Source organism: Colius striatus, chromosome 6 (genome assembly GCF_028858725.1).
Source record: "Colius striatus isolate bColStr4 chromosome 6, bColStr4.1.hap1, whole genome shotgun sequence".
Classification (NCBI taxonomy): domain Eukaryota; kingdom Metazoa; phylum Chordata; class Aves; order Coliiformes; family Coliidae; genus Colius; species Colius striatus.
The window spans coordinates 44686327-44713669 of record NC_084764.1 but is presented as its reverse complement, the minus strand read 5'-3'; the positions used below and the strand labels follow the sequence as shown (position 1 = coordinate 44713669).

Below are 27343 nucleotides of genomic sequence, written 5' to 3'. Positions count from 1 at the left end.
AGAACAAATCCAAGGCATTACTTGTAGAAACTATTTTGATCTGAATGCCATTGAGTCTGCTGAGACTGGTGGTGTGTTTAGCTCTTAAAGCTGCTGATAGTTGTACTTTGCTTCCAAGAACATGTGGAGTGATGCTTTTCCAGTATTCTACCTCTCTGCTCTGCCCTGGTGAGGCCTCATCTGGAGTCCTGTGTCCAGTTCTGGGCTCCCCAGCTCCAGAGGGACAGGGAACTGCTGGAGAGAGGCCAGTGCAGGGACACCAAGATGCTCAGGGGACTGGAGCATCTTCCTTATGAGGAAAGGCTGTGGGACCTGGGGCTGTTTAGCCTGGAGGAGACTGAGGGGGGATCTCATTGACTCTTATAAATACTTCAAGGGTGGGTGTCAGGAGGATGGGATGATACTTTTTTCCCGTTTTCTCCAGTAACAGGACAAGGGGTGATGGGCACAAGATGAGATACAAAAGGTTCCACTTAAACACAAGCAAAAATTTCTCTACTGTTGAGGTGAGGGAGCCCTGGCCCAGGCTGCCCAGGGAGGGATTGGAGGCTCCTGCTCTGGGGGTTTTCTAAACCTGCCTGGATGTGTTCCTGTGTGACCTGATCCCGGTGGAACCTGCTTTAGCAGGGGAGTTGGACTGGATGATCTGTAAAAGTCCCTTCCAACCCCTTCCATTGCATGAATCTACAATCCCTGGGTGATGTTAAGAGCCTGTGCAATGAGTAGCATCGATTTTGTGGGAATTCACTGTACTTGGGGACAGAGTAAGTAAACTCTGTGTAACTGGATCCCTCCTCATAAGAGTCTATGTTACTGTGCTGTGGAGATGAAATAACGACAGGGCAAAAACTAGACACAAATTAGTTCTGAAACTGTTTGTGAAACAGAAAGAGGCAGCACCATGTGTGTTGTGATTTGGCTGAGGGATTTTCTGCTTTGGAACTTGTCTCTGTTTCTTGGCTGAATGACACTGCTGTCTCAGAAATGGTTATTCTGCTCCTGGAGAAAGAACTTTGTCCCCTTGCTCTATGTTCTTTGCCCTCTGTGTTAAGGTGAATAATTTACACGTGCTCTCTAGACTCAGACAGAAGCCCCTCAAGGAAATCAACCATTCTCAGTCTCTCCTTTAAGAAGGCAATCGTGCTTGCAGCAGCCACGGAGGGTTTCTGAGGCATGGTTGACATCTAGAAGTGCAAATGTTCCTTTGTTGGACAAACAAACCTACACAGTGCAGAGGCAGAAAGTAATGATCTCAAATCTCTCTCTCTCTTTCTGCTGGGCTTCTGCTCTTTGCTCGATGAAGGGCAGGCAAGAAAAGCATGCTTTGCATTTCCTTTACATTACAACTCCAGTGCAACATTAACAATTTCAGTGCTTTGCATGCCCATCTAGTGGTTTTTTAGTGTGACTGCTGTTCAAGTGCTTTAATGACTACTTGCATCACTCTCATTATGCAGGTAAACAATTTATCTACCTTTAGAGTGCAGACAATGCTGTACAGCTGATGAGGCTCCAGAATCATTAGTAACTTGACCTTCCTGTCTGATTCATACTTACAAATCTAATAATAAATAATCCCATGTGGAAGATTCAATAGAGAAGTAATGTGGCACACTTCTTTCAGTAGCCTAATTCAGCAGAATAGACCGTGAGAAGCATTTCAGTAATTCACTATAGTAAGTGCTCTCAGCAGCTTCTGCACTTCAGCTGTTTGGTGCTCCAGCATGAAGATAATTATCTTGGTAATTAGTTATATTGTTATTTAATAGTTCTCAGACAATATTCTATTTTTTTGAAGGAACAGGCCTTTCCTTCTCTTTATCCCCCATGACAAAAAGGAATTTCTCTATGAATCTTTCCCTTGCCAAATATATATATATATATACACATACACACACATCTTTTTTCTGTTTACTACTTTCTTCAGAAAGATCCCAGTTATTGAATGAGAGCTTCTGTTTAGCAGCTGCACTGGTGGAGTCACAGGAGACACCTTCTTCTTGTGTGTCTCTGAGAAAGCCATGGGAACCACTCCTGAAGAGGTGGAGCTGGCCAGGGAGTGCAGGTGAGGAGAGAGCAGCAGTCAGCAGTGCTACAGACTGATGAAACCTGGGTTTCCCCTCACCTGGACTTCAAGGGAGCTAGGTGAAGTGAGAAGGCTGATGGAATGGACTGGAACTGAGGAGAATACTGAACCTGAGTCCCTTAAGTCTGAAGAAATATAATCTTTGTTATGGTTGCATGACCTTAGGCAGGGAGTTTTCAACCTGGAATAACAGTGGTGAAAAACAACGGTCTGAGGGTAGAAATCAGGATGAGAAAGAATGAACTGCTTCCTGGGAAGGCTCCAGAACTGGTAGCTTAAATAATTGATGAATCTCCCAAAAGGCTGCTGTGGTGGAAAATGTCTGGAGCTGACATTCTGCAGCCCTAAGTAACCATTTGGGGAGTGGAAGGGGTGAAACTGTTGATGGAGCATGGGGAGAATCCCTCCAGAATGTGAAGGGGTGGTAAGCTCCTGAGGCAAAGATGCCAGGCTAGGAAGAGGTGGGGAGAAAGGCTGGAGACTTTTGCATTTGAGTGTAGGTGGTTTTGACCTCAGTAAAGAGACACTTCCCCCAGTGTCACCCTCGTGCTCAAAGTGGGTTTTATTCCTCCTGTTTAAGAGGAACAGACTGTCGTCACTCTTTTTTTCCCCCCTGTCTCACATCACTCCCTCTGTGGTACTATTTCTTACAGCCTTAGCAGGAAACAGCTTGTTTGCATATACCTCTTCTAATAAACAACATACCTTCTAGTTTCCTTAATGCCTCCAGATTTTGTGCTTTCTGGGTACTGGCCTTGTTGTAGCTGCCTTTTCAAACAACTCCAGTTCTAGGAAGCCAAACTTTTCTCTCTAACTTTTTGAGTGTACAGAAATGGCTTATTTTCCCCCCCTTTCTTTCTTTATAAAGATTCACGAAGTGACTCAAACTCCTCTAAGCACCATTCCTACTTTTCACCAGCTGGTGGTCCATATGCTGCTGCATCTCTGCTTCTGTAAATACAAGTTTGAAGTCATCCTCACAGACCAGACTTTCGGTGGTTAACGTGGCAATATGTTAAAATGCCAAATGATGCAGAATGAGTGAGTTGGGGGGAGAGGAGGGTCACTATTGTACACACTTATAAAGCTTTGTTTTGTAAGGAGCTCTCAGTGGTTTGCAGATTTCGGGTGATTTCTGTCAGTCTAACAGGGTCAGCACAGGACTGGGCTTTGAGGTCTACAGCATCTAGATAGAAAGATCTGGGGAGAGGTGGTGGCTCCCAGATTCTCGGTGTTGTCTGCCAAAGTATTTAAGTTCTAAATTAGGAACAAATAATAGAGTCTGGTATATTGTCCATGAAAGGTTGCCAGGTTCTAGCTGAAACTCTTCATTACTCTAGAAAGGGTGGTAAGTGTTTTCCTGAGGAGATGGAGGTTTTTGACTTAGACAATACTCTAAAAAAAGGGAAAAGGTGAGGATGGGAGGAGCTAGGGGAGAGAGAGAAAGTCTTTTGAATATTGACAGTGCTTTGACAAAGAATCCTAATGGCTGTGGCTGTAACCTGTGTCTGCTGAGCAAGACAGTCAGATGCTTCACAGCTTTAGACCTCGGTTAGTGTTTTCAGCTCAGTAACAGCAGCACCTTCACCACCTGTATTTCAAGCAGATGTACAATTCCTGACCTGTTATACTTCCTCTTTCCATTGCATAATTGCCCTTAATTTCAGCAATCAGGGCATGACTCTGCAAGCCAATGCCCTAATTTCTAGTGCTGAGGAAAACAATCAGGTTAAGAATAGAAAATGCAACTAATAGCTTTCTGCAAAAAGGCTGCCAATAGTAAAGGGATAACAGTTCTTGTTGATTTTACTGATCCTGCTGTTGGTAAGAATGCCTTCTGCCATTGTGAAAGTTGGAGTGAGCTGGTCTCCAGTTCAGTGGGCTCATAGCCAAGGTGTAAGGGAACAAGTTCTAAGTGGATCTGGAAAATCATAGGTAGTTTAGTGGCTTTGTGTCATGAATCCATGCTGCAGGTGTACATCAGCGATGGTTCCAGTATTAGTGTGGACTTGTAGCAGGCAAAACACTAGATGTGAGTGACAGGAGGACCAAGTGAGCACTTTGTTCTTCACACAAAGGTAGGAAAGTATAAATTACATTGCCTTTTAGAGAAAGGAATATATTGCTCTCTCTGGTCTCTTTCTGATTCCATTAATCTCTCTGCAAAGCTCTAGTTCACCGTTTACAGGCTGTGTGGTCTGTGCAAACCAGTATGTAACGTAACCAATCTGTGCATAATGAGGTAGATAACACTCAAAAAGCAGTTGTAGCTCTGGGAAAAACTGGGATGCTGCAAGGATGCAACACTGGATTCATTCAGTTACTTATAATTCAGCATGCAACCATATCTATGCCTATTTATATCTTAAGATGCTTTCCCAGTGTTGTGTATATAGAGATGATGAATAAGGAGATGGGATGGTCTACAAATCCAGGCTGGCAATTTAATCAGAACTGTCTGCTCTGCATGCCATGATAATTAGTAGTTCAGTGCTATAGGAACCTTACAATGACAATCCTGGTAAACTTTGTTTTTACTGTGTAAATAGGATTTGGAGAGCTCTTGAGGGGATGGAGAGAGAATTCAAAGCAACTGCAAAGCTAAAGTAGAGAAGTCCAGTCCACATTGTGTTAGCAGCAAAGCATCCATAAGAATTTTACTGTCAAAACTAACTGAAACCTTCCATGCTCCTCGAATCCAGGTGACATATAGCTGATGTTGCTTATTTGCTACACTTCCCTAGGTTATAATAAAAGCTGTTTTCCACAGTGGACCGTGGCAGGTTTATCACTACCTGATACAAATAAATTAAGAATGCTTTTAGGCAAGAACAAATGTTCTTCAAAGTATATTAAAACTGGCTAGATTAGCATTGTTACTCTCCAATGACTCCAGGTGTGCTGGAACTGGCGTAACACCTCACAGAGGCTTTCTTCCTTTTCCATTTCGATGATATTCAGTCCTGCTTTGTAAAGAAAACCCTCCAGAAACTCACAGCACGTGAGATCTGTCAGTTTTGGTAACTGAATCTGCTAAGGCTTTTTCAAATTAGAAAGCATGACACAGCTACAGGAAAGCAAGTGAAGGTCTACAGTGCCTGTAAAAACCTGCACCAGCAGCTTTGTCGAGGTGGAGAAAAAACCAATGTTTGTGTTGTGAGAAGTTACCTGGCACCTAGAAGTTTCTGCATGAGATATGGTAGGCAGCTTTACTCCCCTAAGCTGACATTTGATAGCAGGCTACCTGCTTACTGCTATAATGTTCTGTACTTTTAATTGCTCAGAAGTGACTTTTAGGTTGTGGTTTGTCTTGTAGATTGAGAAGGACAGGAGGGGGGTGGAGGGAGTGTGGGGGGAGTTACTTTGTTACAAAACAGTATAGGTCATCTAAATCTGGTCCAAAGAAACTTATGTCAGTCTTCTCTACCTATGACTCACTTCTCCTGCCCATATGCTGTTGTCAGAGCCATCCCTTAAGTTCTACAAAGGGCTAATTAACCTTCTTCTTGGAAAACCCAAGACTCTAGGATTTGGTTCTCCCTTCACATGGGACATGGGAGGACTGTGTATTTCCCAGAGCCTTCCTCCTCTTGGTTCCTCCAGTAAGTGAAAGAGATTAATAAAGATATCAAGACAAGATCCAAACTGGTGGCATCTTGTGAAGAAATAAAACAGAACCAAAGAAACATGAAAACGTGCTTCAAGAGACTCCACAACTGGGAATGGCACTTTAGCAAGGGGTCTCTGGCACCTACCACAGCATTTCCAGGGCAGTGCTTTGCCTTCCACAAGTGGGAAAACGGAAGGAAAGTGAATGATGGGACTTTCTACCACCCCTCTTTATCCTTACCTTCCACCTTGCAAGCTGGCCAGATATCTAGGGGCTCCAGAGCAGAGACTGGCATTAACTGGGCTATCCTACACTACATTTCAAAGTGTGGGCTGAAAATCTACTTGGAAACCTGCCTCTCGGTGCTGGTGAGGTCACACCTCAAATAGTGTGTCCAGTTCTGGGCCTCTCACGACAAGAAGGACATTGAGGTGCTGGAGCATGTCCAGAGACAGGCAACAAAGCTGATGAAGGGTCTGGAGAACAAGTCTAATGAGGAACGGGTGAGGGAGCTGGGGATGTCCAGCCTGGAGAAGAGGAGGCTGAGAGGAGACATGAGCACTCTCTACAACTGCCTGAAAGGAGGCTGTAGTGAGGTAAGAGTCAATCTCTTCTCTCCAGTAATGAATGACAGGACAAGAGGAAATTGGTTCAAGTTGTGCCAGGGGATGTTTAGGTTGGACATTAGGAAGAACTTTTTCACTGACAGGGTTGTCAAGCTTTGGAAGGGGCTGCCCAGGGGGGTGGTGGAATCACCACCCCTGGAGATACTCAATAGATGCATAGAGGTGGTGAGGGACATGGTTTAGTTCAGTGATGGGTCTGTCAGTGTGAGGTTAGTGGTTGGACTCAATGATCTCAAAGGTCTTTTCCATCCATAATGATTCTATGATTCTCTCATGCCCATTGCACTTGGTGCCATAGGTACAGCAAGGACAGGGATAAGCCAGGAAGATTTTGCTCTGCTTGAAGGCTTGTGAAGGGTCAGAAATGAACTGGAACTGCTGAGGCTCAGATTTGGCAAGGGCATGCTCCTGATGTGGGATGAGGACTTAGGCTCTTCCCTGTGTAGCTCTGCCTGGCACTGTATTTGGAAGGCTGCAAGATGATGTCCAAGTGGTACTAGGGCCAGCTGCTGTGTAGCTTTGGATAAAATGAAGTCAGGCTAGTAATCCACTCCTTTTAGCAAAGAGGGATGTCTATGAATTCAGCACTGGAAAGGCACAGGACTGACAGCCTGTCTGGACTTGTGTATAAACTTCTTGCTCTGTTTTGTTTGGAGTGGGATTTTTTGTTTGTTTGTTTTTGACTAGGACAATCAATTCTTCCTCTAAGTCATGCTATTGCTTTCCAAGCAGTTTGTTTAAATATCACTGTTACTCTTGTCTTTTGCCACTCCACTTGCATTGCTTTGGGCTAGTTTGCTGGGCTTGTCATTTTTATCCTGCCTTCAGAGTATTTTGATCTCTTTTCACTCTTTAATTGTCGGTCTCTCACCAGTCTAAAGCAGAATGCAAATACAAAGGTCATTGCTATTCACAAGTTGAGAGTAAAAACTAAGCATACACTTTGTTTTGGATTCAAATGTAACTGTTCCAGTGCTATAGATTATTTGTATACAGTCTAAAAATCTTTATTTCCCTGTAGAAAGCAGCACTTCCCCCATTGTGAAGGATCTGCCTCTGTCTATGAATGTACTTTGTTACTAGTTCCCTGCTGAGCTGTTAAGAATAGTGGTAGAGCTGCAAAACATCTCTTTGTTTCAGCTACTCATGGATCTGCATGAAGTCCTGGAATATATTTACTATGCATTGGTCTGGACTGGTTCTGATTAACTCCTTGGCAACACAACTTCCTTGTGACAGGACAGAGATTTCTTACCAAGAGGAAATAATATCTCAAAGGAGAAGTGACCCAGCAGTTATAAACTTCGTTAAATATGTGTGTGAGAAGTCATTTGCCATGCATTTCGTGCCACTTAAATGCCACTTCAAGCACCTATATCTGCAGGGCTTCTTGGCAGTAAGACCAATTATACAGATATATAGACAATTTCTATCTGTAGCCTACTCTGTACAGGTAAAACATTGAATATTGTGGTTAATTTGTGCAGCACCTTGGGTGAGCCAGCATCCCTGAGTTAAATAACAGCACAAAGGCTGAAGTTTTTAAACAGAAAGGTACAAAAAAGATGAGTGATGATTGCTTATCTCTTCAGACTGCCTACTGCAAGAACGAGCTCTTGGGGAATGGCGAGAGAAAAGAATGAAGTTGTCATTCATTGCTGGCAATTCCAGTATAGCCCTTGGAAGGCCTTTAAAAGTAGATCAGCTCCTTAGGCTGATCATTGTCTAAATGGCAGTTACAGCTAACAGAAGCATAAAATGAGCTCATTTGTTTGATCTGATTTGTATGGAAGCTTCAAAGCTCAGGCCCTTTGCTCTTCCATGTATATGAAACTTGGTCGTGTTTAACAGAGGCAGTAATTGAGAGCTGTTGAGCCATAGGATTTTCTTGTGGTCATGAGGGTCTTGGTAGCCCAGCAGGGACTCCAAGACCTCAGTGGCTTCCAGAACAAGTTGGAAGCTCCTCTTTTCTTCAAGGACACTTTCCTTCTCACCCTCCTTCTTCATTTAAGTTGGGCAAAATCAAGGTGAGGCTGTCAAAACTGGCATTGTGCTCTGAGTAGCTGAGTGGCATTTGTGTAGTCATGATGTCCCAGTATGTCACATGAGCCAGTCAACTACCTCTCTGCCAACAATGTTCCTCTCGAATGCTGTTTAGCCTCCTAGATGCAATTCTGCTGCCTGAGGCTTGTGTATGCTCTCTGGCACACAACTTCTCAGTTATGTATTTACAGACACAGTGACTGTTGGGCAAGTTCAGGATGAAAGGTAGATTTCTTAATGCTTTGCAAATGCATATGTGAAGAAAGTAATGCTCTGAGAGGCAATGCAACTGCATGTGACATGGAGACCCTCTTTATCCCAGTATAAACATTACTACAAACCAATCAATGAGTGGTGACTGTGCACTGTTCGATGGGTTGGTCCTTGTTACTCCTGGAAATGTTCAATACCAAGAGTTGTGCAGTTCACATGAGCAGTAGGATGATCACACACATAAGAGAAATGCATCAAGGAGCTCCAGGCACTTACAACCCTGCTATCCTGCTCGAGGGCTCTGTAAATTAAACAACCCTTCTATTCATGAATTCCAAAAAGCATGATTATAGCTTGCTCTCTGCTGCCTATTTTTCAGCACATTGTACTTCATGCTAAGCTGGCTGTAGGTCATCACTAAAACATGAAGACAACTCAGCCCTTTCCATTATTTTTAATGTGAAAAGCTGAAGAGTTTTGGTCTGTTTCAGATGCTTTTGATTTTTAGAGAACGTTGACTCAAATGTGGTGATACAGAGTTTTTATTTGAATGCATTTCTCAAGTCACTTGTGTGTAAATCAAGAATGGCCTGCTAAATTAAACTGCCTAAGCCATGCCAGCAGAAGTGGAGCAGGCAATTGCTAAAGCCTGGAATAAAATGTTGCAGACAAGTTATCTTCTTCCTTTCACTACTCTGTGTGCTGTAGCAGCAGCAAGCATTCAAATTGTACTTGATTTCACCACAGAGCACACTCAAATGTGGTTCAAGCTATAATGCCTTTGAACCATCTGGGATTTGCAGCTTGGAATCTCTTAAACTGTTCAGCCTATAAGACTGTTTCGTTCCTTCTGCTGCCGCTGCCACTGTTTGTAAGCCACTGCATGCACTGTTCAGCATACATCTCCCATAGCTTTCGCCAAAGCTTTACAGGAATTGAGACCTAGCCACTGTTAGCAATGAAGGGGATGCAGAGAACATCCAGTTTTCCCACCTTTGACTTTTCTCACCATCAAGGATCATTGCATCCTTGGCAGGGGGGTGGGGGTGGAATCCAACAAGGCAGCAACAAAACCAAACTGTTCTGGAAGCTCCATTCCCTGTGCTGCAAAACTTTCAACTGATCTCAAATGCTATAAGAAATGGACCTTTTCTGGGCTTTTTTTGCTTAGCTATTTGTTCAAAATGCCCCCTCCTTTTTTTTTTTTTTCCCTGAGCAGCTTACAGTATTGCTCAGGGATGCACTTTGCCTTGCAAGAAAGGGATAGGCAGTGTATTATTTGTAAGCTTGGTATCACTTAGGTCCAGCCTCTTCCCCATGACTCACTGCAGCTCCCAGTTGATGGCATGGCTCATCTCCTCCTACCTCCTTTCTTGGTCTCTTCAGATATTTGTCCAGCTCCCACTTGTCCCTGAAGGCCACTTTACACAGCTATATCTGGTTTCAATCAACTCGAATCTGTTCTGCTCTCCGCTCCTGTCATGTTCCTTGTTTCCTGGACACTTTTACTCCACTCAATATTTATCTAGAACTGAAAGATATTCTAACACAGAACTTGTTATAGCAGATGACTGGAGATGATTCCTTCCATACCAGCATGACTGCCTTTTGGTTCATTCTCTCAAGCAGCAGACAGCAGTTCAAGGCACAGGGTTTATAACATATCAGTAACCCTCCTGCCTTAGCTGAACTAGTGCTGATTTAACTGACAAGTACAGGTAACATTAATAATGGAAATCAGGTGTGATGGACTTTAGTATGAGCTATACAAGCACACCATGCCCCTGACAGCATTAATAAAATCCTCAGGGGTGCTAGTATAGCTAGACCAGTATGTGTCTGTGCCCCAACTGACCCCTGTTCCAGGGCTATAGTTCCCCTGAGGGCCATGAATATATCCTTATGTGTCCATTGCTACAGTTGACAACCACCAAACTTAAAGCTAAGTGTAGTCTAGGGAGAGACAGTTATGTGGTTTAGCTGTGCTGCAGTCACACCTTGGATGGCAGCTGAACAAGGCAAAAAACAGCACTGCAGGGCTATGAGTGCTGCTGGGACTGCTTGGGAGGGGAAAACACCCTGCTCAAAAGTAAGTTAGGCATCTCTCTTTCCCTTTATTTTCCTCCCTCTTTCAAAGTAGACTTAACATTCACCCAGCTAAGTGACTTTTCTACCATCACTTCTAATGATCCCAAACTTATGGCCCTTTCACACCAGCATTTGCCTATCATAGAATCACAGAATGGTAGGGGTTGGAAGGGATTTTTAGAGCTCATACAGTCCAACCTCCCTGCCAAAGCAGGTCCCACCTAGATCAGGTCACACAGGAACGTGTCCAGGTGGGTTTTGAAGACCTCCAGTGAAGGAGACTCCACAATTCCCCTGGGCAGCCTGGGCCAGGGCTCCCTCACCCTCACAATAAAATAGTTTTGCACTCTTTCTTCTGAGTTTGCCCTGTGCCATCCCTTTGCCTAGGTCCTCAGCTGGAGCTTCAAGTCCCAGCATCAGAGCCTGCAGACACTGCTGTGCAGATGCTGGAGCTGCTGCTTGCACAGCCCTGCTGCTGTCCTGTGGCATTGTGCCTCTGTTCAAGGCAGTAGCTCCCTGCATGTCAACTGTGGATGTGAAGACAAGGCCTAGGAGAAAACAAACCCCATTTGTTGGTTAACTTTCTGGGGGGAAAAAAACCCCATCTCTTTGTGTTCAAGTAACTATGGTAAAACTAATGTATCCATAGGCTGAGAGAAGGAACAAGGACAAGGTGGGGTTGGCAGGAAATTGCAGTGTGTTCATTAGCATATGAAGAGGGCTATATTTATAGCAAGTGAAAGGCAGGCAGCATGATCTAGTGGGCATTTAGGAAAGTATTCACGTTTGCACTAAATTACTGCAGAAGATTTTCCCTCGCTGCATGTGCCTCTGACATTTCTTTTGAAGAAGCTGATATTCCTGCCTTACCACAGATGAACTCAGACGTGCTTGAGAAAAGTCCAAGTCTGAGAATTCAGGAGACTTGGATTGAGCTGCTGACTTACCAACAGCTGTGAGTGCAAAATAAATCACTTGGCTTTCATATGTTCTGAAACAAGGACTACAATGAATTTAAGATGTTGCCTCACAGGTTCCTTGAGACATAGATCACTTTTATCAGAGAGCCACGGATGATTAGTGAAGGGCCACTGCTGATGCTACCAAAGTAAAACAAGCCTCAGCTGGGGGATACCATGGTTACATTGCAAAGCAGAAAGTCAGCCTCCTTACAGGCACTAATTATGTGAGCCTGGTAGCTGATGGTGGTGATGATGTGCCCTGCTTTTACATTCTTCCATGTACACAGTTCAGCCTATTGTGGATCTTGAAAGCTTAGAGCTAAGAATATTGATTTACAGAGTTTCTGACTTGCCATTGAAATTTTAGGAGCGTGCTTTAAAAAAAGAGCAAGCTTTTATTGAGCAATATCTGTCACCTTAACTGTCATTTCTTGTGGAGTGAGACACTTTCCAGTGTAAGAAACACTGAGAATCTGGTCAATATTTGTGCACAAAAACACATCTGGAGGTTTCTTATGTCAAATCTCACAACTTTGTCACCGAAAGGGTGAATGTTATTACCTGTGTTCTAAGCAGAATTAAATGGAAGCAAAGGAAAAGCTACCAGGAGTTTGCACATGAGTTGCTGAGGAACTGATCTTTCATCTGCACACCTAGCCATGCTGTGGATTCAATTTGACTTAAAGGAGCAGTTTCCAGAGCACTTGCAAGTTTGTGTCAGCACCACCATAGATATGCAAGGCCTCAGAAGGCATGTGCTCCTCTTGGATATATGCACCAGACAGTATATTGCTGAGAGTCACACTGAGATGGTATAGGGGAAATTTACTTCCATTCAGTCCATGTTTACAGTCATGAAAAGAGACAGATCCAAAAAACTGTGTTTAAAGGGTTCTAGTCAGAAGTAATGAATGTTTAAAGTGACTGCATAAGCATAGAGCCAGCCTACAGAAGTGCAGATCCTCAAGAGGTTCGTGATTAGTAGTTAGCCTGACTCCCTGCCTAATATATTGGTACCTTGAGATGTTAGAAACATCATGTACTGCTAAGAACTGTTCACAGTGTGAAGACTTCATTGCAGTAAATGATTCTTCTAGTCAAAGTTTTAGCACAAAACAGTGTGTTTCTACTTCTAGATGTTGTCCCTGTCTCAGGCTAAAAACTGATAACCTACTGCCTCTGTTTCCTACTGCTCTTCCTACCTGTAATGCTGTCACAGCAAGCACCTGCTGAAAAGGACAGGATGTGACACTGCAGGTCACAGCAGCTCCTTGGCTTGCAAGGGGAATTATTACTGTGTCACATGAGATGAATTACATCTTTCCATTTAGATTCTGCATGAGGGACTGTGACACTAAGGGATGCATTAGTTTGTCGCACCGTTGCTGAGCTGCTTGGCTCAGTGAATTTGGTGCTGAGTAAAGCATGGGCCATCAGTGGATCAATTTTGCAGGCTCCTGCATTTGCCCCTCTGTCTGAATGGGCCTGGCTATCCCAGTCCTTGAGGGTGTCCCAGATGCACAGGGGTGCAGAACATGCAAAACTCACCCAAAGACTTCCAGAGCTGCCCTTTAAACCAGTTTGGCACTGTGGGCTTGCAAGGACTGTCAGCATGGAGCAGCTCTTCTTAAAAGTGGGATTTCCTGCATCTGCTCTTCATGTAGAAAGGACCTTTTTATTTTGGAGTGCCAACCAGGATTTCTCTAACCCTGAGGGCAGTCAGCCTGGCTGCATAGGTTGTCCTGTGGGCATCCACCTAGCTTCTCTTCACCTGTTTCACCAACAACCATTTGGTTTGTTTCCTTTTTGCTCATTCCAGATCCTCCCTCTTTTGCAGGACCATCATATCCTCTGTGCACCCCAAATCCACGCCTGGGCTGGACTCACCCTCTAGTCCTAGAGCCAACACCATCCCAGCTGATGTGGTAAGGCTCATCCTCAGCTGGTTTCAAAAAGAGAGTGGAGAAGGAGCTGGGCTCAGGTGATTCAAGTATCAGGTAGGAATGGCTTTTGACAGGATCTTATACTGGTTTCTACATATAACAAAAACTGTCTTTTTTTTTCTCTTGGCCTGCCTTTTTCCTCTCATTTCTTTCTTCCTTCCCCTGGCTTCAAACTCTCTCCCTTCATGGCCTTTCTGAAGCCACTGTGCTTAAAAGACAAGGTAATTTTGTTTTCACTTGGGTGACAGACTTGGGCAGGTTTAGGGAAAACCCTAATCCTTTTAGATCTCTGGGTTCACTGGGTGGTTAAAATAATGACTCCATATTTGATTACTGTTTCCTTTAACTGCTGAAGGTTCAGCCAGTTTGGATTCAAGACAATGACTATAGACAGGGAGCCTGGAAAAGTCTGGGACAGAGCAGCACAGCTCCTGTGCAGGTCCTGCCAGAGCTTCCCCAGCCCATGAGCACAGGGAGCCCGTGCACTGGCCTGAAACCAGCTCAGGTGATGGGGATGAACCTCAGTCAGAAGCAGCTTTTACACACAAGAACTTTAAACAGAGAACTTCATTAACAAACTCCTGACACAGCCTGACCCTTCTCTTGTTGGAGTTAATAGCTAAACTCCCATCTCCTTCAGTGGGGCAATATGGGCTTTTCCATCTGTGTAGTGCTCCATGAGTACTGAGGCAAGGACTGCTGTGTGCCTGCCAGCTGTGAAACGAGGGGGCCAGGAGAATGGAGCTTTATGGAGCTTTCTCAGAGCAGATTCCTTCTTTTTCAATACATTCCAGAGCTCATTCTCCTGGGCTCTGCAGCTGCTGAAAGCAGAGGCCAGTGCATGCTCAGGAAAGTATTGCAAGTATTGTGTCTGTGCACACGTTTGTCAAGCAAACATGTAAGAATATATTTGCTTGCAGCTTCTAAGACAGCAATTGATGACATGAGTGTGCCTATATCATGCTATTGTTTGGAGGTTTTACTAAATGCAAGACCATATACTGAGGTGCTTTCTTAGTCATTACTCAGGCAAAGCTCACAGTAACATTATAGTGCTCATAGACATGCAAACCCATAATACATCTCACAGGGCTTTTTTCTTTCAGCTCAGGAGCTATAACACTTTCCCTGCTGTGAGACACTACCAAAACTGTGCAACTGAAACACTTCTATAGATTCTATGGGAAACTTTCAGACATGCATCTTCAAGTGCACTGTAAGAGACGTAACATCCTCCTCCTCAACTGAAAAACAAGGTTTTGTTTCCAGCCCACAATTCATGAAACACTCGGTCAAATCTCTGTTCTTTTACATTAGCCACTTCATCCTCAACTATTGCATTGCTGATAACTCAGGATAGCCATTCCAAACTCAAGGCAGCTAAAAAGTTGTGCTTGGACAACAGTTGTCACTAATAGAACTGAGTCACCAGGTTCAGAGAAGGAATTTTGGCTCATCCAATAAAATCAGAACACGGTCGGTGTTTTGGGTTATTAAGATAAGATCCATAACGAGTTTAAAGGGTGGTAAAAAGTTCAGCTTTTACATGTCACTTTGGGAATACCTGGGGATGTTATTAACAGACAAGATCTGATGTTTTTAAATGTATTTTGTTTAAAGTGCTAGAATGCTTTCTTCTTTCTTTTGCTTTCTTAACAACATACACAAAAGCAATATCCCCCCCCCACCCCCCCAAAGCAGACTTGCACTCGGACATGAGATGGAAAACTTATGTTTATAAAAGCCATCTCCTTTTGCTTGAAGCAGAGAGATGTGCTGAGAAACTGGTACAGTATGACAACATTTTAAACAGAGGAGACGAGATTTATCTGGCTGGTGTACGATATAAAACAAAAATCGAACAGCGATGTTACAGCATCATATTGAAACAAACCACAGTAATTAGATGCTTTGAAGTCAAGCCTATATTTTCTCCAGCTTTTGCATGAATTATTGATCCACTTTCCTCATTAAATAGAATGGCAGGCTCTTGCAGTAAATGGACAAGTGACTACAACATTTATATAATCAACTACCCTCTGCATCTGGCAGTAAAACGTGTCTGTGTGTAAAACAGCCTTTCTGAATTGACATCCCTGCAAAACAGATTTAGCAGAATAACCACATTCCTTTTCTTTTGTCTCTGAAACACAGCTTCCCTTGCAGCATCATGCAGTCCAGTATTTTACACTGCTCTGATGAAACAAAATCTTTCCCACTAGCCCGTATCATTCATCGTGCAGCACAACACTTCTCCTCTGTAATGAGATGGAAAGAAACTGTCTTCCTTACCTTATTTTCTCCATCTCTGCCGCAGAGGCCTACAAGAAATCAAATAACAGGAGCAAGTGAATGAAAGCAAACATTCACTCTGCAGATTTATGCATAGTTAAGGCTTTCCAAATGGTTTTCGACAAGTGTCTACAAATGGACGGGCAGCGAACCCCGCATCTGCATCAGCCGCAAATGCCACCGGCAGCTGGAGCGGGGAGGAACGCAGCGCGCTGCGGGAGCACTGTGTACCCACGAGCCATGGGCAACAGAATGACTCAGTTGTAGCGCTCAGGCAGAAAAACGGGGAGGGGAAAAGGAAAAGAGAAGGGAAGGGAGAAAAAAGAAAGGAAAGGCAAGCGGCAGCAAGTAACAGGTTACTGTGCCTCCCGGGTGCCAGAGGAAAAGTTGCACGGCGGAGCCAGCCTCGGCACGGTGGGCATGGCAGCAGTGCTCTGCGGGCTGGGAAACGACAGTGACTTCATCAGACGTGAATTCGGATTCAATCCGTCATCTTCCCCAGAGCCCGACAGATGGAAGGGACACGGGCTCGCCTCCTTAGTGCGAGTTTCGAGTAATCGCGTTACTCTCCTCAAGTAATACAGTAGCCGGACAATTAGCATCTCAATACGTGGAGGCGGGTGGTTAACCCTTTCCCTGCTCCTCACCCGGGCTGCAGTTTCCAACTCCGCCGATCCCTCCCGTCCCGCCGCCCGCGCTGCAGCCCGGCTCCCCGTCACCCGCAGCCCGCTCTCCGCTCCTCACCTCCCGCTCCTCGCCTCCAGCTCCTCATCCCCCGGCTGGCCATTCCACTCACCCGTCCCAGCTCTTTCTACCCTATGCAAGCTGTAAATCTCTGCACAGAGGCTCATTAATCTCCCTGACATTACTTATATCAAAAGCATAGCGGTCTTAACCCTTTGGTTTCCTTTTCATCATTATCTCCTGCAGATCCTTAATAGCTGCTTCCATTTCTTTTTTATCACACCACTGGCACTGAATCTCATCAATCCTCCTGGTCTTGCCTTGCTGTAACTAAGGAATGAGCACATGGAGCCATCCTGCAACCTTTGCAGCCAGATAAGTCCCAGCATCGCAGAGTCTCTTATTTATACTGAAGACATTGCTCATTAATCATGAGCACTTTAAACCATATTGATTAATGCCTAACTATCATATCTGGGTATGAAATAAAGATTAAAAACAGGGAAATGTAAATTTAATCAGTTAACCAGGAGGAAATTTGTCAAAGTGCCTAATAAAACATCCCAAATGGCAATTTGTTGGCTCTTTGTTGGGTCACCCATCTTCTCTTCTTCTCAATTACTTTTGATTTGCCCATTAGGTAAGTTATCAGTCAGGCTGGTGTTTGCATGATAATTTCTAATGGCATACATTGAGAGTTTCAGGCATTCACCTTAACTTGGAACACAAGAAGCCAGCTGTAGGAAAAGCCCCCGTCAGCTTCCCGAGTCATGGATGTAATACATGGTCACATGGTCCCTGTGTGTCTGTTGGAAGCACAGGGTTGTGCATCATAAATCCCAGATTCTGAGATTAAAAATCTAACCTAGGGACTCATGACTGCTTTCTCTGATTTATATCTCTCTGTTGAAACCATACATATCTGCAACATGCAGGAAATAGTTTAAACTTTGCTGGCCACAAAATGAACCACGGGGGCTTTATCCCTGGGAATGGGAAACTAGTGGCAGCCCCATGGGCTTGCCAGTTTGGCTTTCTAGAGGTGAACTCTCAAAACCTGCCCTAATTGTCACATTCCTGTCATTCTAGGGAGACTAGACATAGTTTTCTCCAGGAACGTGCAGTATTGCTTCGCCTTGAGCTGTGGGAGTCACCCATGAAGCCAGAGTACTGAATATCATCTTTCAGTCCTTCCATTATGGCAATAAAAGAGGATCTAAGGGGAAACTACCTGGCCTTGCTTTTGCCTAGTGCCTGGAAGAGTGCTGAGCTCACAGGATCCAGGTGAAGGTTGTTTTGTGTGATTAAAGTGCAGGATGGAGAAGAAGAGCTGTAGGTTGGCTTTCTGGCTCTACTCATCTGTGAATGCAGGTGAGTCATTGGCTGCCAATCCCATCAGGAAATCGGGGAGAGACAAAAGCCACAACAAACATCTGACATCAAACCAGAAAAACTAAGCCAAGCTGCAATTACTTTCATAGAAAGTATTCACTTTCTCCTTTTTTTTTTAATCCTTTGGTGGGGTTGTTTTGGGGTTTTTTTTTTACATCCTCACAGCAAAAACTGTTAGTTATAACAGGGCCAATTTCCCTTTAGACCACTGAGGATGTTCTCCTTTGCCTTTCCCTGACAGCCTGTGCAGTGAAGAGAGGGCTCTTCTCTGATGTAGGAGCAATGGGTTCACATCAGTCTTCCTCGAGGAGAATGCTCTGACCCAGGTCAGAGCCCTTTCTGGGCCATGGCACTGCACCACTCCATTACTTCTTTTGATGGGGATCTGTTTCTAGTAAGTAAATGGGAGCACATGAAAAGGCTGCATGTTCTTCAGGTTAACACCCCAGCTTTCAGGCTGGAGAGTCAAATGACCATAGAGGAATTTGAGATGGTGAAAACTAAGACAGGAGCATCTGTAAAAATGTAGCTTTTGTCCGAAGCTGTTTATTGTTTCAGATAATTGTGTTCCTTAGGAAAACCCCTTGTTCATCCTTTTTGTTTCCTTTTCTCCTTCCTTTTTTATTATTTCTTAATTTCCTTTTCCTCCTCCCAAAAAGCCCTGGCAACTCAAATTCTTTTGCAAGGTTGTGGCTTTCTGAAACAGCTCTGTTTTTACAAGGTGGAATTTTTACTCAGGCAAAATCGCTGCTTCCTAGCCACTGATATAGCCTGTGGAAGTGTAGAGCTTACATCATTCTCCCCCTGCTCTCCATAAAGGCTCCTCTCTCAAATATCCTACTGAATTGATTCTAAAATATATTCCAAACAGCTCAGAATTGGACACTTTTAGGACCAGCTTTGTCCTGAAATTCTTGTGGGACCTATTTCAAGCAGAAAGACTGAAGTAAAGGCTGGGAGAATAATGTCCCTTATGGTATGTATGTCATTCATAAATCGATGCTTGATGATGAGTTGATTCATTTCAAGTGCTTCTGGATGCCTGATCCTGAGCAGTGTGATTGAAGCTGTGGGGTTTTTTTTTTCCTTTAAATAAAACATTTTTAATTAAGATCAGTAATTACCTTTAATTACAGAAATATGAGATGTGATTTAAATACCTGTGGGGTGGGTTTTTTTTTACAATATCAATGCAGTGTGACTAAAGAATTTATTTAAACAGCCTAAAAATAACATCTTTTGCTCTTTAAAAGGCTGGCCTCAGTGATTCAACATCCTAGATTTCCATACACAGTCTCCTACTTACAATAGTGAGAGTGGTTTCAAGATTTTCCATTTTTATAAGTACTTTGTGTAGCAACTTTGCCTGGAAGCATTTTCAGACGTGCCTGAGTACTGGTGCAAACTAGAATTTCTTTCCAAGTATTTGAAGAGACAGGTGTAAAACACAGAACAACTGTTAAGGCTCTGTTTTTTTTCCTTCTGGAAGTGCTGAGCATTTAGAGGTTCATTTTGGAGAAGGTATTCAAAAGGCAAATGAGTTGTCTTGCTTTTTAATTACCAACCCCTTCTTTCTCCCCACTTACTCTAGATTGCAGGTTGGGGGTTGAACTGCTGGGGAGCAGCTCTGCAGAGAGAGACCTGGGAGTGCTGGTTGATAATAAACATGAGCCAGCAATGTGCCCTCGTGGGCAAGAAGCCAATGGCAGCCTGGGGGCATCAAGAAGAGTGTGGCCAGCAGGTCAAGGGAGGTTCTGCTCCCCCTCTGCTCTGCCCTGCTGAGGCCTCATCTGGAGTCCTGTGTCCAGTTCTGGACTCCCCAGCTCCAGAGGGACAGGGAACTGCTGGAGAGAGGCCAGTGCAGGGCCACCAAGATGCTCAGGGGACTGGAGCATCCTCCTTCTGAGGAAAGGCTGTGGGACCTGGGGCTGTTTAGTCTGGAGAAGACTGAGGGGACATCTCATTAACAGTTGCAAATATCTAAATGATGGGTGTCAGGAGGTTGAGACATCTCTTTTCTCTATAGCAGCTACCAACAGGACAAGGGGTGATGGAATAAAGCTGGAACTTCTATTTAAATATAAGAACAAACTGTGTCAGTGTTTCAGTGAGGGAGCCCTGGCCCAGGCTGCCCAGGGAGGTTGTGGAGGCTCCTTCTCTGGAGAGCTTCAAGACCCACCTGGACACGTTCCTGTGTGATCTGATCTAGGTGACCCTGCTTCTGCAGGAGGGTTGACCTGGATGATCTCTAAAGGTCTCTTCCAATCCCTACCATTCTGTGAGTCTATGATATTTTTGTTGATACTATTTGAGAACAAAGTCATTCTCTGGCTAGAATGGAAAGCAGGGAGGCTGTCAAAGGAAACCCAGGGAATGTTGCTGTGACTTTTCTTTTCCCTCTTTAGAATATGGGTACTGTTTTTCAGACAGCCTGACAACCTCTGAGCTGTTTTCAAGGCAGCAAAGCAAATGAAAAATACCGTGATACCCTCATTTTTTCTGTCTCCATGTTTGATTAATGAGTCAAACAACCTCAATACAATGCCATAACATTCTTAGTCATTGACATACTTAAAACTTAATACAGTGATCCAATTCTTTGACTTTTTGTTTGTTATATGATTGGTGTCTATAGTGTTGATTATTGAAGCAATCTTTTGAAATCAACCTTAAATAAAAAGTCATACTGATGGGCTGTCATTCTATTCCATTCACATGGTGACTGCATTGCTGAATTACTGCAATCTTTAATGTGTTATCACTTTCTGAAGGACAAACACTCATGAGATTTCAGCTCTGCTAGATGTCTGATGAAATTTCCATCCCTTAAGATCTTGAGGTCGCTTTTAATCCTTCTGCATTTTCCCAATGTATGTATGAAAAAGGAGACATATCCTGGAAGTGACATTAACTTTATGATCTTTTGTTTTGGAAAGAGATATTTCATTAGAGAGAGAGACACAGGACCCAGAGCCTGGTTAAATTCTCACTACTCCACAGGTCTTTGGGCTTTGAATTGGTGTGCTGGCTGGTTCTTATGGAATGTATGGGAAAAGGAAGAACAGCAGAAGTTACTGCCACTCATTTGGTCTGTTATTACTTTGACTTCTTCAGTATTGTGGGAGTTGCTTTTATTTCTGTAGCGAGGAAAGCTGTAAAAGAGAGTTCATTAACAACTGAAGTCTCGACTTCTGGCACATTTGTAAACTGCCAGATGTTTTCAATCACAACAGTGTCCCTTCAGCATGTTTCTGTGCTCAGAATTGTATTAAAGTTTGACTGATAGGAACCACTGTGGCCATGTTCCTCTTTCTATTTTTCCCCTCTAGGATACAAGGGTTAAAGCTTTTATTTAATAAAATGTACAGGCTACATAATTTGACAGGATCAATCTTTAATTAGACTCTTAATCAATTTCTCTTTGTACAGGCTTTAAAGTATCACTCAAATGATGCCTGAAGAAAGACTAAAATTTAGTCTATAGAAACTTGAGTAGATCTGGAGGAGGTGTCTGGCTGCATTTGATTTAGCTTCAGGTACTGAATAGATCTAAGAGATGTTTACAAAAGAAGAATCTTTATGTAAAACTCTTGTCTGAAATTGGAGATACAAAGAGAACTGAGTCCAGTTTTCCTCAATTGCCCCTGATACGTTGTTCAGAAAGCGTATCTTCCAAGCATACCTCCACATCTCAGGCTGTAAAACACCTCCACTATCCTCAGTGGCACAGGCTGCCCAGAGGGGTTGTGGAGGCTCCTTCCTTGGGGGTCTTCAAGACCCACCTGGACATGTTCCTATGTGACCTGATCTAGGTGACCCTGCTTCTGCAGGGGGGTTGGACTGGATGATCTCTAAAGGTCCCTTCCAACCCCTACCATTCTGTGATTCTATGATAAGTAACCACACACACAAGTCATATCAAACCTCTCCATCACCAAGAGTAGCATTGCAGCTTCCCAGCATTTTCTCCCTATCTGGGGCCAACTACTAATGCTTCTTAGAGTGAAAGAAAAATCCTCCACAGATGTTTGGGACCAATTGCATATAGCAAAGATATGGCATTAATGGACCCAGCTCAGTAAAGAAACAGATAAATAATCTCTTCAATTCTTACAGTAGATGATTATGTTCAAAACCCCAACAATTTCACACCACACTGGAATGTGCATCTCTAGAGCACCACTACCCTGTCATGCAATGTCCATAAGTCTGCTGGGCTCCACTGAGAGAGATTTCCTCCCCTCTCCTTGTGTTTCTGAACACTGATTGAAATCAAGGGATCATTCCAACCATGGTAAATTTTGTATGACCAGTTTACCTCCATTTGATCTTGTACCGATTTGATGTTTAAACCTTGTTACTCTCACCCTGGTTTTGAATTCCCAGATGTATTTGTGAAGAGAGGTCCTGTTTCAGGGGGAAAACAAGACATGGTTGTTTGACTGCTCTCAGAAGATTATATTGCTTTCCCTCAGTCACTTAAGTTTCAGTCATGGTTTGACATGAAGCTGTTTCTAAGGGGGAAGGGGCTGTAAAGATGGCTCTTGTGTCTATTCCAGATTAACCTAAACCTGTTTTGAAAGTGGGTGATGGGAGCTGTATATCGTGCACAGAACACCTTGTCAGTACCTTGTCTAATAATAAGGATGCCTCAGTGACTGTAAAGAAAGTATATCTGCAGTGCATCTCAGGTTTGTCTCAGAGCTCCTGTGGTTCTCTCACACTGGAGGCTCACAGCTGGTTTAGAGTCTGGCTGTACACACAGGTCTCAGTTTCTGTCTTGTCTCCAAATGACAGGCTCCATATATGAAGTCTTTCTATGGCTGGCTTTGGGTTCAATTTTATCCTATTTCCATTATTCTGCTTATAAATAAAACTGTTCTTATATGAGCTTCCTCATCATTGCCAGCACCTCCAAATGCCTTTAACATTTAGGTGAACATATTTATCGACTCAAAGTCACCAGCAGCTACTTGTAAGAAGATGGGTCCAAAATCTTCTTCCAAAGTTTCAATAACCTCTTCAAAACCTGATAAACTTTCTTTCCAACATGCTGCTTTTTTAAAAAGATCATTTTCATTCAGGTTAATGATCCTGAATTACCCTCTATTATATCAGCTTTTGACAGTACTCCCCAGCTGAGCACTTTATGAACTGCCTCATGCAAGTACAGATAAATCAGGACACGTTTCTCCAGCATGAAACCTGTTCTCTTAGCAAAAAAGTGACTTGTGCTAAAACTGTTGTGTTTTATGCCATTTCTCTGCATCCTTGGTTGCTGAGCTTGCTTGACTATGAAGCCTTTGCTACACTGTATGTGAAGTTTTCTCCTTAGGAGTCAGGATATAACTTTTGAGCCAAGGTCCACAGTAAAAAGCTTTGCTCCTGAGCTTGTTGCTTCACGTGTCAATCGATCAGGATTGTGGGCTGGGGATTACCACAGGATTCCTGATCTCACCAGGGTGAATAGGCTCGGCTTGATCCTGCCTTAATTATGGCAGGTTCTGTTAAACCTCGTTCTGAATTGGGTTCCCTACAATTATTCCCACGTTCACAGTTGTTCTTACTGAAAGATGAGGCAAAGTATCTCTTTAATAACTGCACCAGGTCTAAGTTACCTTCTGCCTGACCTTCAGCAAGTCTTTTGAGCACTAATCATTTCAAAATCAAAAATTAATCCTTGCAAATCCTCAGCAAGGTCCAACCTCACTGAAGTTTTGGCCGAAAGAGGCTGGGGAATAACCACAAGAGAAATAAGAGAAAAGGAATTCTGGGGCATTTTTCTCATGCTAGGTCTTTAAGTCCTCTGTGGCACGTGCTGCTTGAGTGAACATGTATCAAGTAACCACAAATTAGAAACTTGAGACAATAACCTACAGGCTTCTCTTTTGCATGCTTGGGAAAACAGAGCATTCTCAAGCTGGTTTATTTCCTAATATTTTAGGATCTCTGTTTTGCTTCCTTAGTTTCATTTTCACTCTATAAAGTCTCAGAGGCAGATTCCCAACAGGGGTATAATAGCAAAGCTCCAGTGAAGTCAAGCCTTGCTGATTTATACCACTAACCATTCTTAAAAGGCTGTTTTGGTGAGTCAAGCTGACTCCTGTCATACTCAGTATTCTTAGCTAGCATGAAATGCCATAGTCCCTCTCAAAAACAAGTCCCAGAAGAAACTGCACCTCTTCCCTGTGCCTCTTGGCAAGCCATCCAGCGAAACATGAACAAAGGCTATTGACAACAGGAGGCTTTCTGGTTTAGAATGACAGTTGGAGCTCCACTTGAGTTGTGGGGTGTGCTTCTCCTCAATCAGATGATTTGAAACTCTGTGTGTAACTTTTGTGATTAAAGTGCTTATTTGTATTAAAACAATCCTTGTAGCCTTCAGCAGAGATGAGGACCTGTGGTGCTAGGAGCTACACAGACTTCTTAAATGAAGAGGAAAGGCTTTCCTGCACAATCTGACCAGCTAAAACACAGACAGATACATGGTGCACTTTTGTTTCCTTTATGATGTGGAGACACAGCAGTACTTTTGTCCTGTGAGAATGGATTGATGAGCTACGCCTTGTTTACCATTGTTCAGCACCATATGATGCCATGCAATTACAAAAGGTTAAACCAGTGAGGGGAGGCTGCACTGCTTGTCCAGCTGACCCTCTGTACACTTCACTTGCAGCTAGCTTGACTCCAGTGTGACCCCACCAGCTACAGCAGTACAATACTGTAAATATTGTAAGTGAGCAGAGACTGAGGAGCCAGAGGAAAATGCAACCTAATTGACTAACTGGTGTCTGTGTATCTTAAAATATCACATGTCACTACTGACTGCACATCACCAGTATACTTATGTGAGTGTCTACATTACAGACACTGGTAACTGTAATTGTGGCTGATATACTGGAGAATTTAGCCACAGCAGTTGCCATTTAAAAAGCTCCTGTTTGTCAGCAGGTATATAAAGTGATATGTGAGATAGTCAGGAGTAACTGCAGCATCCCAGTGCCCTGACTCCTGACTTGTTAAGGACAGCTGGGCGCTGAGTGCCACCAAAGCTTGGGTCATCATGACCCGGGATGGTGTATGAATCCTAACATTGCTGATCTTCTGCCTTTCTGTGTGTGCATCTTTATACCTATTCATATGTCTCTACATACTGGAGATGTCTTGTTCATGAATGTTGGCTACAGAAAGTGAGAGAGAGATGAGAGGGGGATCAGAACTGCAAAACTCCTGCATCCTACACTTGTAAAACTCTTTGTGACAGAATAACTCATGTTTCTGCTCTAAATACATTTAGGTCTATCTAGGTGATCACCTGTGGTCCTGTTAAGTAAAGCTTCATCTTTTAGTTTTTGTATAATGGTCACTAGCTCTGTGCCCTGCTTTCAACACCACCCTGTACTGGAAGAGTTCAGAGGAAGGCAACCAGAATGCTAAGACAGCTAGAAAACTCTTCCTAGCTGAACCAAGGCTGAAATGAGTAAAGATAATTTCTTTGAAGCAGGGAAAAGATGACTGTAAGGAGGAAAGAAATCAGTCATTTCTGTATTTGGTATGGATTGAATAGAAAATAAAAGGCTCAAGGTGAAGCCAAAAGATCTAAAGAAAATGTTAGGGAGACTATTTTAGTTGTAGAGACAGTTGTATACTGAGGGGATTGCCTGTAATAGCTGAGGGATGTCACATAAAGTTGGGAAGGATTCACATACAGCTTTCCTGCCTGGGGCTGGGGAGACACTGTAAACTTTTCCTGATCCTTTCTGACTCTTCTGACTATGACTGTTCCTCCAAAGTGCACTTTGTCCCACAAAGAAAGGACAACATAAACCAGTGCAAACGTTTCTTCCAACAGACAGAATCTGTTCTGTGCTTTGCTGCCCTCAGCATGAGTCAGTTCCTACGGCACCCTGGGACTTGTGCACTGGGGAGTCAGCGAGTCTTCCAAAAATAGGACACTTGTGTTCACGCCTTTTGTCACTTATGAACTTATCTGTGGACAGGGAAGGGTAAAATAAACAAGGTGCAGAGATATACCAGACAATGTCACTGATATTTCCTTGAAAAGAAAGCCAGACTTCAAAGCTTTCATTTCTCCTGTCACGCAGCACCGGTGGAAAACAATATCTGTTTATTGATTCACCTTCTTTTTCATCCCATTTCCAACCATCGTGTGTGGTGCTTCAAAGTCATAACAGTGGGGCTATATTTGTTTCTAGAACAACACTTATTCCAGGGAATACAAAGCCATGGCCTATGATAGATCATTTGGATTTCTGCCTGTAATTGTTTAAGAGAACTTTACTTAAGCAAGAAAAGAATGAGGCCAGAGAATAATGTTGAGGAGATCTTTGATCTACCTCCTTCAAACCAATCTCTGTCTTCACCAAAGGAATGGAGCCTTCCTTATAATATCATGGCCAAGGGTACAGAAAGATAAGTGTCTCTAAATCCCCAGGCTAGAAGGAAATCAGGATGTTGCTCCTATCAAAGGAACTAGTTCTGGCCACCATCACTTTGTTGATGCAGATCGTGTTCCTAGAAGTGCTGTTGTTTGATGCCAGTTCTCTTTCTTCTACAAGATGCCAGTGCAACACCTACTCTGTACATTTGAGCCCTCAGTGGTGTTACATGCAAAATGTAAACCATCCTTAATATGCTGTATCCCTCAATCCTTCACTGTTAAAGTCATTAAGTGCCTTCTGTTATCTATCTGGAGGTCCAGAGATGACAAGGAATCATTATATGTTAATAATAGATATCTATATAACATGTAGATGTGTTTGTATGGATAACTCACTGACAGCCTCAGGATGGTAGATATTAATCACCATAAAATTAATCTGTGAGATAAAACAGGGCTTAGAGATGTACTTATTTTACAGAGAGCTTGAGCTCCTTAAGGGACTCCCGAGGTTGGACAGTGATGGTAAAAGGCAGGACAGACTTGAACTTTACTCTCTCAAGTCTTCAGCTAATTTGCTAACTACTTAATGTACCTCTTTCTCACCTCTTTTTGGGCAGGATAAGAAAGTAAGGAAAGCTTCTTCTACCTGCTCCTTTCTGCATTCCTGCATAACAGACAGCCAGATTCTCGCTCTTGTCTAGTAAATAAGCTAAAATATTTGCTAACCTGCAGGGATTTTGGTTTCTGCAAAGCCACAACCTTACTGGTCTCTGCCAGCATTGCTGAGGCCAGTTATGTGTCATTGTAATCATTTCAAGTATGAAGTGACTTCTGTGTTGGATTTGGATGGTGTCTTAATTGCTCCAAGGTCATAAGAGGTCTTTTCTTTTTGTATATGTCGTGCTGTGCATTAGCATTCTTCTCAGGGGTTCTTTTCTGTGAGTTAAAGAAGTCTGTTCTTACTCCTACACAAAATGTGGAATTGTTAGGCTTTACTGTG

General features: G+C 43.3%; 1 protein-coding gene across 1 annotated transcript in view; it reads right to left on the bottom strand.

Moving 5' to 3' along the window:
• Window positions 1-27343, bottom strand: part of BEGAIN (brain enriched guanylate kinase associated) — a 151440-nt gene that overhangs the window by 99575 nt on the left and 24522 nt on the right. Inside the window, exon 2 of the mRNA XM_061998405.1 lies at window positions 15864-15892. Within this exon, the coding sequence (XP_061854389.1) occupies window positions 15864-15892 (29 nt within the window). The remainder of the gene's footprint in view (window positions 1-15863; window positions 15893-27343) is intronic.